This window comes from Daucus carota, chromosome 7 (genome assembly GCF_001625215.2).
Source record: "Daucus carota subsp. sativus chromosome 7, DH1 v3.0, whole genome shotgun sequence".
Lineage (NCBI taxonomy): Eukaryota > Viridiplantae > Streptophyta > Magnoliopsida > Apiales > Apiaceae > Daucus > Daucus carota.
Window position 1 is genome coordinate 26,865,837 of NC_030387.2, and position 14,216 is coordinate 26,880,052.

Sequence of the window (14,216 nt, forward strand, 5' to 3'; positions counted from 1 at the left end):
CATTTGGCCTATTGTGAAGCGCAACTTCAGTTCATAAGCTAATTAGAAACATCTCTTCTGGTAAAGTTCCTTCAACACTAGCATCTTTGTTTATAAGTGCCAGTGAATTCAGCAAGTCCCAAATGCCAACCTCTTTTAATGGGGACTGAACAAGAAATTGATCTGATCAATTAAAAATATCTATTTCTACCAAATAAATTATATTAGGAGCAATTGGAACTCATTTTTTATGTAACAAATATGGCTTATAGCCTTACAAATGACTCTCGGGGTGAGCTAGGATCGAACGCAAGACTTGGGACAATAGAAGATACGCTTAGTCACTGTGAGCTATCCAACCGTCTGAAGTGTGAAAGAGGTAGAAGAATGTAAAGAAATTTCATGATCAATGTAAAAGGAGGACCACAAAAGCTTGAGCATTCTTTGTATGGCTGGGCCAGACTATCTTTCTTGGAAATATCAAGTATCAGAGGCCTTAACTGGGCCAAGATGTTTGTTGGCCCAATACTTATTGGGCACTTTGTTTAAGTCGAGATAGTTTCTGAATTTGACGCTGTGGTGCATCTTTCTGCATGCAATTCGATTATGAACAAGTTCTTTTATCATCATTCGGTATGTAGTGATTGATTTATTATTGTCAAGATTGAAATGAAGTATCTCAATCGCTCACAATCATATCAAATTTTCAACTTGTGCTGCAACAATATAATATAAAAATCTTCAACAAGTAGTTTTGGTTAAAACTTAAATCAACGTGCATGCATGTTATTGAATATGAAAGCGAACGGGTCATCTGTAAATTGTATCGTAAATCCACTTTAACATCTAATCGTAAATTAACATTCACTGCATCTTGTACATAAAAATGGCATTCTAGTGACGTGATTTAGTCATAGTGCTATCAGTTTAATGTTAAAAATTTAGAAGGTGCGGGTAGGTTTAGGTTTACAATTCATCTACATATATAAGTTGAATTTTAATAATTTTTAACTCTACGATCCATGTGTATCCAAGTAAATCTTCAACATATTGATGATCCGCGTATACTTAAATAAATTTTTATTCATTATTAGCATGTTTTTAAATTTTGACAGACGCTATTTTGCTCTTTCTCAAAAGAGTATAATGATTGACAAATTTGTATTAAAGGCTCAGATATTTAGTAGGGATGTGGGAAGTATTATATCCAGATCAATTTTTTAATTATCAAAGCAATTCATAGAAGTTTGTATCGAAGTTGTATGATTTATGTGGATAAAGAGGGAGAGAATGAATATACTCTGGAAATAAAAATTTTACTCTGAAAATAATACTTTCCTATTTAGTACTGATAGACTGATTTCCCTCGTTCAGGTTGTTTGATATTCTTTGAACATTGGTTGATCCAATCTTATAAGAATATATATTGGAGGACGGGACACGCACAACGCACTTTTATGTTCGTGTAAAGTTAAAATACAGTTGTATAATTTTGATTAATAATTTTATTGTTAGTTTTGATTAATCCCCATGTTTTATATTAATCGATAGTCAGTACCTTCACCGATTAATTCTGATTCTCCCTTTTTACACAATAGTTCTAATTCTCTCTTTTTACACAATAAATTTTATACACTTATTTCTCACATACTCTCTCAGTTTTTTAAATTTCAAGACCATTAAAATATCAATTTTTTGTAATATAAAATTAATCTTACACAATGTTTTCATCGACTTTCTCAATTTATTAATTAGAAAATATTGATATATCATTGTTTATCCATAATTTTGATTTTTCAAGTTATGTTTTTAATCTCGGTACCAAGTATCAGTGTAAAAATGGTCCTGAGCCCTGAGGGATGGAATATTGATATCGGATACACAGTATATCTCTGGGATTGACTCCACACTTGAGCATGCCTTTTGCATATATGTATATTGTATATACACGCTATTATTAATATATTAATATATAATACTAATACTCTATTATTATTACGGAGCATGCCTTCTGCGAATTATAATTTATAAAATTTAAGTTCTCTGAAGTTTTATGAATAATTCATGATATTATAATACTGCATTTTTACTACGTTCCTATCTTCTAGGCTTCTGGCTTCACGTTCGTTGGTTTAATTTTTATATAAAAGCATTGCAGATTTAACCTGCTTTGTAAAAAATTATTCTTTGACTTGCCAGTTCTTCCCATCTGAGTAGTAATCAGGATGATAGTACTCCCTCCGTCCCTAAATACTTTTCCTGTTTGTACTTTTCACGTTTGCCAACACACACTTTTGATCGTTAATATCTTTCATTTCGTAGTAGCATTAAATATAAAAACTTCACCGTATTAAAGTACCCGTGAATACGAATCTAACAAGATCACTCATGACTATATTTAGTTTTATAGATTAGATGTAAATTAGTAATTTGTCTCATGTTATGAACAGTACCGACATTACAAATAGGAAAAGAAAAAAGATACGGAGGGAGTAGTAATACTTGTTAAAGCGTTAAGGATAAAATATTCCAACAATCAACATAAACTATTCTATATTAAATATTTTAACCACCATAAGTAGAACACAACTTCTTCGAGTTATGGAAGACCATCTTCAAACTGTTGTCCGTATTTTATAAAACTAGCTTATAGCCCGTGCAAGGCACGGGAGTTTTTTAATTATTTATAAATAAATATTTTAAATATATTGTTTATAAACTTTTTAAATATATTGTAAATAGTGTGAAAGAATTTAATTTATAAATAATAAATTACAATAATCAATTAAATAAAATTGAAATTATGATTTGTTTGTAAATCCAAATTATTGTAAAAATATATAGGTTCTACCTTTCATACTTGTTTCTGGAAAAAAAACTGGTCACCAATGTTGGATCATCCGACAGCGGCGGTGTAGTATAAAATACACCGTCACGACCATTAATTGCTTCAAATAAGCTATTATAATCAATTTATTCCTTTTCTCTTATGTATCATTCCAAAGTATTAAATTTTTCTATCAAATTTTAATATATGTTGAGTAGAATATGTGACGTCAACTTCCATTAGATTATATTTATAAATGTATTTTATATTAGAATTATTATAATATGATTTAAATTTGGCTTACGAATATTAAAATATATTAGATAAAAATAATTTTGTGACGGGGCGATTTATATTATTCTACAATAAAACTGGTTGGAAATATTTGTTTGGATTAAAATATCCGACTTATTAATTTTAAAATATATTAGATAAAAATAATTTTGTGATGTGCGATTTATATGATTCTACAATTAAAGATGGTAGAAAATATTTATTTCGAATTAAAAAAAATCATAAACATGTGAAAGACAAAATTTGTTTTGGATTCAGAAAAAAAATTATAAACATGCGAGTAGATATTAGTTGCCTTAGAATTAGATGTTAATTTTGTTCTAATCTAACGGTGCTTATTTGTTCAATATACACGACCCAACGGATGATAAGCTTTTGGACCATGTAACCATGCGACCAAATTATCTCCCTTAGGCCTATTATATATAAGTATATAATATAATATACTGAACTTATAATAATGGTATTGATTATTGAATATAATTTATAGTAGAATATGTTCAAGAAACATTTTACGGTTTATAGATATTTGACAAATATAATCAAATTCGAATCAAATTCGGGAGGTTGTCTTTTTTTTATATAATCTCTATAATTTTTTATTTATGTCATGTATTAATGATTTTCGAATAACAGTTTTAATGATGGGAGCAACTCCAACCCTCATATGATCTTAGCTAAAAAATGAGTTAACATATCGAAAATCAAAAATATAAAAAATGAGTTAACATATCGAAAATCACAAAATACAAATAATCTTCACAAAAATTCACAATTCAACGCTACACTCCTCTTGTTTATAATTTTTGCGAGTATAAATGACATGACATAGTCATTATCATTGAATTTACCCTTGAAGATCAGTATTAATATTATAATTCTTCTATACGCTGAAATATAATTTTAATAAAGTCTCGTTTTTTTATTTTTTACATGTGTCTATATATCAAACAATTGAAGAGATCAATTTGAACAAATTAACTGATTTTTAGAGATCCTGTTTGACTCATAGGCTTTAGCATATATTTGGCAGGCAGAAAATTCTTCAGAAATTTAATTGACATAAATATGATAAATGATGTACTAAAACTAGACTATTTAAGAATAATTTTGTGACATATAAACAACTAAAAGAACCGAGATAATAATCTCGTACAGCAAACTTAAGTTAAATAATGAAACGTCTGGTATGACTAAAATACTGCAAGTATAAACAAAATCGCAACTGTAGTTTTTACCCAAGAAAATCATACTTAACATACTCCCTCCGTCCCTCTCATTTGTTTACAGTTACTATTTTGGGATGTCCCTCTCATTTCTTTACATTACCATAAATAGTAAGTTTTTCTCATCATTACACCCACTATCTTCCCTACTATCTCATATTTAATAATAAAAACTACTATTACACCCACTACTTTCCTCCACTATCTCAAATTTATTATTAAATATTGATAGGTCCCACCACTTTACCCACTTTTCATCTAACTTTACTCATTTTTCATATATTGTCTTGGTCTCCGTGTCCCCCTCTAATGTAAACAATTGAGGGGGACGGAGGGAGTATTCTACTACTCCCTCTGACCCAGTCAATTGTATACGTTTCTTTTTCACTGCTCGACACGCATTTTAAGGCTCTTATAAAACATAGTCCCATAACTTATTTTTCAAATTTTCTTTTTCTGTATAAAAATACAACATTTATATTTTTATACAGAAAATGAAAATCTTAAAAATAAGTTGCGGAAGTATGTTTTATTAAAGCATTAAAATCCGTGCCGCGCCCCCGCCCCCAATGTATACTATTGACTGGGACGGAGGGAGTAGCATGAGTAGCATACCAATAGACAAAAGCTGTCAGTAAAAGGCGACTGTTAAAAAGCAAATCACCTATCTATCAAATCCGATTCAGATAAAGGAATAAAATAACAGCCCAAACGGACAAATTCAACTCAAAAGTTGATTATGACATAACATATATGTCAGCACATATTTCGGGGACAAATCTAATCTTCTTCTTTACATAATCTAATTACCCCTGCCTCATTTTTAAGGCTTTAAGAGCAAGTCCAACAATGTCCTAGTTAGAGCCCCAAATATAATATAAAATATGATGTCCTAGTGATTTAGGACATGGTTATGTAAGTTCAACTCCAACAATGTGCCTTATTTTCAATATATGTTTAATATTTTATTATTAAAGTCTTCCTTTCATCATTAAAACACAATATAAAGTAGAGAGAGAAAGAGGATGGATATAAAATTTTATATTAAAATATTGGATAGGGCAAGGAGAGAGGTGCCCTATTAATAGGGCTTGAAGAGATTGTCCTAGTGATATAAGGCATCACTAGGACACTCTTGGATCAACATTTTTCATCAAGTGCCTTAAATTATAACTTAAGACAAGTTATAGGGCTTCTCTTGGACTTGCTCTAAGAGCAAGTCCAACAGCTGCCTCAAATGATGTCCTAAGTCATTATTTAAGGCATTTGATCAAAAATATTGCTCCAACAGTGTCCTAGTGATGCCTTATATCACTAGGACAAGCTCTTCAAGCCCTATTAATAGGGCACCTCTCTCTTTGCTCTATCCAATATTTTAATATAAAATCTTCTACCCACTCTCTTTCTCTCTCTACTTTATATTGTTTTTGGTGATGAAAGAGAATCTTTAATAATAAAATATTAAACATATATTAAAAATAAGACACATTGTTGGAGTTGAACTTAGATAAACATGTCCTAAATCACTAGGACATCATATTTTATATTACATTTGAGGCTCCAACAAAGACACTGTTGGACTTGCTCAAGCATGTTTATGTCGGTCCCCTTGTACTTTGTGTTTTCTTAAACTTCAATATTAGTCAATGGGGTAAGTAAAAAGCACAAGGGATTACACAATTTCAATATACCCGAGTAAAAATCACCGCTCATTATTAACTTAGGGGGTGTATTGAATTGGGATTTTAAATTATTTTTTTCATTGATTAAATCTGAGGGTATTCGATTGGAATTGTTTGAAATCCATCAAAATTTTGAGGTATTCAATTGGGATTTCAAATTATGCAACAAAATCCAGTGGTATTCAATTGGGATTTTAAATTATCCTTCAAAATCCGATGGTATTCAATTGAGATTGTTTAAAATCCATTAAAATCTGATGGTATTCAAATGCTGATGGATTTTTTTTCATTTCATAAAATGATGGATTTTATGGCAGTTTTCAGTGTATTTTAAGTTTTTTGAAATCCCACCAAAATCAATGGGATTTTGAAGCATTGTACCTAAATCCTATCAACTCTACGATATTTTATCAAAAATCCGCACAAAATCAAAATCCCATACAATCCATGAAAATCCATAAACTAAAAACAATCCATTAAAATCTCAATCGAATACACCCCCGTTAGCCTTCAATTCCGTCGTCGGGTATAAATGATGTTTGGAGCACTTTTTAAACTATTAATATATTTTTCAATAAATTAATTAAATCATAGATTAATATATATTTTTCAATTTTAGTTTAAAACAAATATAAATATTAATATAAGGAGCTAATGAAAAAGGGCCCAATCTTTGTGACATGGATGAGTTTCATAAGTTAACATATACAAGTTTCATACTCATAACTTTATCACAAAATTTATTCTCGATAACGTACACAATGAGGCATGATTATTATATTTTAATGATTTATATATAAACTTACCTAAATAATACTCCCTCTGTTTCTTTAAACGTTTCCCGTTTCATATGTCGGGACTGTTCATGACATGAGACAAATTACTTATTTACGTCTAATCTATAAGACGAAATATAGTCATGAGTGATCTTGTTGGATTCGTATTTATGAGTACTTTAATACGGTGAAATTTTTATATTTAATACTAATACGAAATTAAAGATATTAATGATAGAAAGTGTGTGTTGGCAAACGTGATAAAAGCAAACGGGAAAAGTATTTAGGGACTGAGGGAGTACTAATAAGATAGTAATACAACATTCCTTTCCAGCATAAATGAAGGAGAAAGCAAGTGATTCTTGTAATATTACATAATATTATTTTTAGCATAAAAATATCAAAAAATAACGTATATTTATTACTGTATCCTCACAACTAACTCCCACATTTGGCTGTTTGACCAAATTTACTAAATGCAAACGTATGATTTCCACAACTCGATGCATATTTGAGTACCATCTCTACATCTATAAAGGCTCGAATGTGGTCTTTGTGGATAGGTAAAAAAAAAAACAGTAGTGTGTGAGATTGAGAGGAATGGAATAACAAGAAAGCAATTCAACTTTTTATAACAACAATCTCTTTTATTTCTTCACACCCACAAAATCAATTCTCCTCTTTTAATACTCGATGCTCTCCCCCATCCCACTCTCTCTCTAGACTCCACACTCTCCTCCCCTCTTCCTCTCTCTAAAACAATACAAACGACCATTCCAGAGATAACAACCGCGACTCACGACTCTGCTCTTAGCGGGATATACTGGATACGTAAATGAGGTGCCGGAAGCATTTCTTTGATTTTAGCAGCGACGTAGGCGTGTGCGCAACGTGCCTACGAGAACGTTTAAACGTATTAATCCAGACGCAATCGAATGATCAGCCTGTACTGCTTGTTAGACCGCAGCTCGATGATGATGAGCACAGGAAATCGGATGCGATTCAGCCGCAGATTGTGTTCCCGCGCTCCGTTTCGCCGTACGTGAGTCGCCGCAAATCGGATACCACGGCGGCGCAGCTACACCGATTCTACAGCACTCCGCAAATCGGACCGAACGGCGTCATCGACACGGAGAGGAGGAGTCGCGGTAAATTCTCAATTTTGTCGAAATTGTTCAGATCTAAGACGCAGAAGCTCGATGCGCATCGGAACATTGGCGATAGACGAACGTACTCTACTTCTGATGCTTCTGGTATCGAAATTCCCGAGGCGGTGAGCGAAACGACGCCGTCGTGGTTTTCGAGTTTGTTTGCGAGTAAGAGTAAGAAGAAGATGATGTCGAAGAGCTTTCCGGCGTTCGGAAACCGTAAAAACCACCGCGGAATGTCGCCGGCGGTGGAGTCCGACGAGGAATGGGGCGACAAAGTGAGTGATTACTCTACGCAAGCATCGCCGTGGAAAGAGACGCCGGTACGAGCGACGCCGAGGAGACAGAATCAGCGATATGTGGCGGGAATGGCGTTCTGTTTGAGTCCGTTAGTGAGACCGAGTCCGAATCGGAGCTGGACTCTGAAAGGAGTGACGCCGGAAAGTGTGGTTCCGAGCGGCGATGGGAGAGCTCCGGTGAAGCCTCATTTGGCTGAAGCGGCGTCGTTTAGGGGGAATAGATCAAGGAAACTTGCTAATTTTGGGAGGTTGAATCCAAAATATTGACCGCAGTGGATATGTACTGTGCGTCGTGTCATTTCTCTTTTCCGGTTTCTCTTTGTTATTTTTTCCTTTATAACTTTTTCAGAGTTTATATTTCAATGATTTTTTGTAAATATATGACAATAAAGAAGAATTAAATACAGATATTTCATACTCGTGGTGCGATCTTGTAGGTATATTATTTGATACATTTTATCTTGCAAATAGAGGCACAATTTTGTTTATGCTATTTTTGTTTCCTATTAATATAGGTGTATATAAGCATAGTGACTCTTTAAACAACTCTTAACTTTTTTTTTTTTTTTTGACAAAATGCAAATTCATTCCCTTAAATTAAAACAAGTCTAGTCGGGACAAATCCCCAACTGACAATGCAATCAGGTTGATAAACAATAAAACGAGCTAAACAAATAGCCGCATTGTTTCCAGACTGCTTAACACATTGAATCCACGGATTCTTGAAACTGAAAATGAATACAAAGGTTTCTCGAGTAATCCAGCCTACATCAATCCCGAAAATGATAGCTTCACAATTGACCTTCACAATAGTTCCATGGCTGTTGCGGTGTTCAAGCGACTCAGTTGTAAAAACTAAGCAATGAGGAACAAGAGTCCTCGAATAATGAACAACTATAATTTGTGAAAGGTGAGCACATGCGATTGCCACCGTTCCAAGCATACCCCAGCTATCTACATGCCGAGAGCCAGCTATAGACATGCCGAAAGTATTAATAATACGATAAGCCAGATCTCCCAAAACTCCATCCCAATCATTCTCATTGATAACAAAAAAACACATAACAACCACAACTATAACAACGCAGAACCACCCCAAAATTGGGTACTAAATCAACACGCGCCAAAAGGCGAGACGAGAAAACACAACCGGACCTTTGATTTCAAAAGATCTGATTTATTCAGAAAACAATCAAGCCCAAGCTCAAATCCGAAACAGATCCGAGAATAAAACTCGATTGGAATCTTCGAGGTTTAAACAACACTCGATTTTATTGAAAAACAAAAAACCGGTAAATAGTGGAGAAGATGAGAGAGCGAAAAGGATTTGGTGGATGAAAATGATGAAGGTGAAGAATGGAGAAGTGACGGCTAGTTGTGGGAGTCGATTCTTAAAACTCTAATTTGAGAGAGAATACGGGGATGATGAAATGATCTCTCGATAACAACTCTTAACTTTAAACTTAAAGAACAGGATAAAAAATTAGAGCTCCAATAAATTTTTAATGTTGTGTTTGGTTGGTGAGAATGGAATGGAACAAGTAAAAATAGTTGAAACTAATATAGATAGAAAGAAAGTTTTGAGAAAAATTTGGAGAGTGTAAAATTGATATGGTGAGATTTGAGAAGAAATTGAGGATGGGAGAGAATGGAGCATTTTATTTCAAATTGAAAGTTTTATATTTAGCACATGATTTAAGGAATGGAACGGAGGAAAAAATGAAATTTCTTAACAATTGTCTATAATATAGTTCATTTTTCATTCCATTTCTTCCGGAATCATTCACCCCAACCAAACACAAAATTAGAAGTTCTTTAAAAATTTAAGAGTTTATCATCTTTTCTCTATTTTAAAGAGCATATAGTACCTCTTAACTTTTTATTTATGACCTCTAAATTTACCTCCAACATTTCTCTTTAAAAAGTATAAAGAGAAGCATTGGAGTTGTCATTTTTTTCAATGTCTTAACTCACTAAAATCCACATATTATATTATACGGTCTTTCTAATGTGTGCCCAAGGGCACACAATAAGCACAAACTCTCAAGAATATGGGCTATTTTGATTGGTGGAATTGGTGTGAATGCAGGGGGGCATTCACATTTATTAACTATCCACCAATCAAAAGCTAGTATTCATATCAAAGTTAGTGACTATTGTGTGCCCTTGGACACACCATAGAAAATTCGTATATTATATTATAAAGAGTAATCTAAGAGTCAAATTGGAGATGCTCTAAATAATTAAATCTAAGGCGAAAATCGAGAATGAGAATGAAAATGAGAATAAAGATATTGCAATGAGAGTTATGAGAATACTATTTTGACCAATTATTTTACTCAACGCTTTTGAAATGCAACCTTAAGAGTGCACACACAAACTCAAAATTACATATATATTGGTATTTAAAATAATAATTATATCATTATTTGATGAATATGATTTATATTTATCATATTATATTGAAGATTATACAAACTTAATATTATTATATGGTAAATATATGTGGGATTTGTTGTTTTGTAACCAAAATTTTGTTATGCATGTATTATCATAACAACATAAATTTTGTTGTTTTATTATTTTTGATACGAGAAAATAAAATTTTTGTCACGTATATGTCATCAGGAAAAAGTATCCGATAAGGTATATTGCCATGGAAAAACATTCTATCAGAATATGAAGTGGCTCACAAATTCTTTTAAAAACGAATTTTGTGTTGGTTAACGAAGATTTGATTACGTATACGTTTGATGATTTTAAGAATGATGATTCAGCCATGTTAACAGCATAAATTTTGTTGTTTTATTATTTTTGATACGAGCATTAAAGTTTTTGTCACATATATGTCATCACGAAAAAGTATGTGATAGCGTATATTGCCGTGAAAAAACATTTGATCATAATATGAAGTGGCTCATAAATTATTTTAGGAAAACGAATTTTGTATTGGTTAACGAAGATTTGATTTCGTATACGTCTGATGATTCAGCCACGTGTTAATTGTATAAATGCGTGTTTGATCTATTCTAATATTGTTGCATTCACTATTAATATCATTTCTATATCAAAATTAATAATTATGGTTGTTTATACACCGTCACATAAATTTTATATAATGATGAGATTTCTATCTTCATCATATATTAACTTATTTTGTTGTTATTTTATACATTGTAATATTGTATGCTGCTTGATTGATATATGTGTGTGTGTGTATATACTTATATTCAACTGATACATAAATATTCATTATCATCATCATTATTTATTAACTCAATCCACCTCATTAAAATCTCACTAAGTCTCCGGTGACTCTAGACAAGTTCAAGAGACGATATTTATCCCCTTTCCCGCTAGGACACACCGTGTCCTTTAAACCCCACATAACCCTTGCCAAAGATCCATATTGGGGACCATTCTTGAGATCACAAACTTTTTCATACTTTTAAAAACATTTATTCGCATTTAAGTTTGTATTTAGTAATTTAACCTGAATTAAGACTTTATATGTGTGTGTCCATCAATAATTAATAATCTTCAATCATACTTTATATTATCCTTTTAAGAAGAAAAAAATTACCCTAAATTAGTCCAGCTATTTTCCATATATTATCAACCAAGATATCTCGGAATGTCCCGAATTCAAGTTATACGTAGATTTATGAGTTGATAAATGTGATAAAAGATCTTTTTTTTATATTAACAAGTGATATAATCCACTAATAGAGACCTTGACATGATGGAATTAATCAGTTCGAGTTTCACTATCTCTGAATTCAAATGGAGTTAATTTTTCTATTTTCATTTGCTTCGCATCGTGATTGATCAGAATCGAGAAGATGCTCCTGAAATTGACATAAAATATGTTTCCATTGATCTAATATTACAGAAAATAATATGATATTTATATGGATAGAGATAGAAAAAACATTATTTTTAATTATTTCATATAAGTGAAAATAATAAAAGATGTAGGGATTAGTAATTTTATTCCCTGCATGAAGGTACGAAAATATTCTATATTTAAACCCACAAAGCCACTTAATGTGAAAGGTTAATGCGCAATTATCTTAAAGTAAATATTTAACCCCATATGTGGCAAAAAAAAAAAAGAAAAATTTAACCCCATAACTTCACAGTTCACACACTTTGCATTCATATAATCTAGTGTCAAATGAGACCGAGCTAAAATCGTTCTTATTTGAATGAAGCAGAAATTATACCGTTATTGAACTTAACAAGACTTGTAATCATTACAAATGCCCCACAAATGCAAGTCAAAGGAACAAACTTCAGTGGATATACACATACATACACTCGTGGCTGTTCGCTTAGTTACAAATTTGTTATGCTCCCCATTTCAATTCTTGTGTTTATACTACATGAACTTGCTGTCGCTCTAAGAAGGGGTCGTTCGATTCATTTTATTTATAAATCGAATAAGCATATAATATTTTGTTAACTACCATTTCCTATCTCCGAGTCATAATAAAAATCAGCTAAGCGGAATCCATATAATAATAATTGTGATTAGTCTGGTAATCTTTGACATATATATATCGGTGTGGATAACGCAATTGTTTATACTAATATAATATAATCCTTCTAAAGCATGCTTACCAAAACAATGTATATTATGTTGAAAGCAGTGTTACAGAAATCGGGAATCGGATCTAATCGGTTGAACTACCGATTCAAGGATTAATCGGAAATTGAGGATTAATCGGAGTTAAAATCGGGTTTATTTTAATATTAAAACATTATTTAATATTTAATTATTATTATATTAGCTATTTAATAACTAATATATTTACTATATACATAAACTCTATAATTATTCATATTTAAAGTAATATAATATTTTTATTTTAATAATTTATCACATATACTTCGATTATGAAATATATATAAGGATTAATCGGATTTCAAAAATCGGATCAGTGGTCGACCTTGCAGGGATTAATCGAGGATTTATCGGTTAAAATCGGAGATTTTTAGAACACTGTAACGAAAGACATAATGAATCAGTCATGCCACCTTTTATTCCTGTACATCACAATCGTTGAATAATAGACTTTGAATATCATTTATGTTTTTATTGAGTTTATTTTAAAGTTTGAAACAAAGCCACCGATCTAGTGCTAATTGAGTATTCTCTCTCGTGTCCTTACGTGAATCAGTCGATTAATTTGATATCTTATTCCCTATGATTTTTTTTTTTTTTTTTTTTGAGAATATTCCCTATGATTTATATTGCTAAATGAAGTGGTTTTTTTTTTATTTAAAAAGGAATCTAAAATTGATATTAGGAAAGTGTCCTAATTTGTTTTACGAAAATTTTGATAATATTTTCATATTGATAAAATTTAACTTCTTGTATTTAAAATAAAGTTTGATTGTCCTAAATTCACATTTATATAGCTATATAAAGTTTAAACATATTTCAATATAAAATTAAGATATTTTTGTAAATTACTTCAAAAAAAAAGAAGAAGATATTTTTGTAAATAGAAGTGGATTCTATTATTATTAATATAGTGTTAAACTTTTATATACAAAATAAGAATTTTTTGTAATATAATAATCTTAATTTATTAGATAATTCTCTAAAAATAATTTTAAAATATTCAAATTGCCATAACAAAATATATTACTAGAGACATACTGACAAGCTGGAATAGTATTAAAAGCAAATCCAAATCCAGTCCTCTTGATACAAAACACAAAATGGTGATAGGTAATTAGAGAAAGGGTAAATTTTATTTTTCATATTTGCTCGAAAAAATCAATAAAATGAGATCATCACATCATAAATTTAGTAACGAAGTTGTCGCACTTAGAAATTTGTTTATTAACGTAACGTATGTAGATGAGCAACATAGTCAAATTTCTGATATAAGGCAAGACCATCCTACGGGGCATGAGGTTGGGAAGTGAGTCAAACATCAATTTACGTTGGGCACATGAATATGAGCATTAATA

At 31.3% G+C, this 14,216-nt stretch overlaps 1 protein-coding gene across 1 annotated transcript; it reads left to right on the plus strand.

Moving 5' to 3' along the window:
• Window positions 1-7,619: 7,619 nt before the first annotated feature.
• Window positions 7,620-8,498, plus strand: LOC108194818 (uncharacterized). Its single transcript, XM_017361754.1, has one exon. The coding sequence runs from the start codon at window positions 7,620-7,622 to the stop codon at window positions 8,496-8,498; it is 879 nt and encodes a 292-aa protein (XP_017217243.1).
• The last annotated feature ends 5,718 nt before the right edge of the window (window positions 8,499-14,216 follow it).

What these genes read in the sequence shown, in the direction of transcription:
- LOC108194818 (XM_017361754.1), top strand. Translation starts at nt 7,620, where the DNA reads ATGAGGTGCCGGAAGCATTTCTTTGATTTTAGCAGCGACGTAGGCGTG.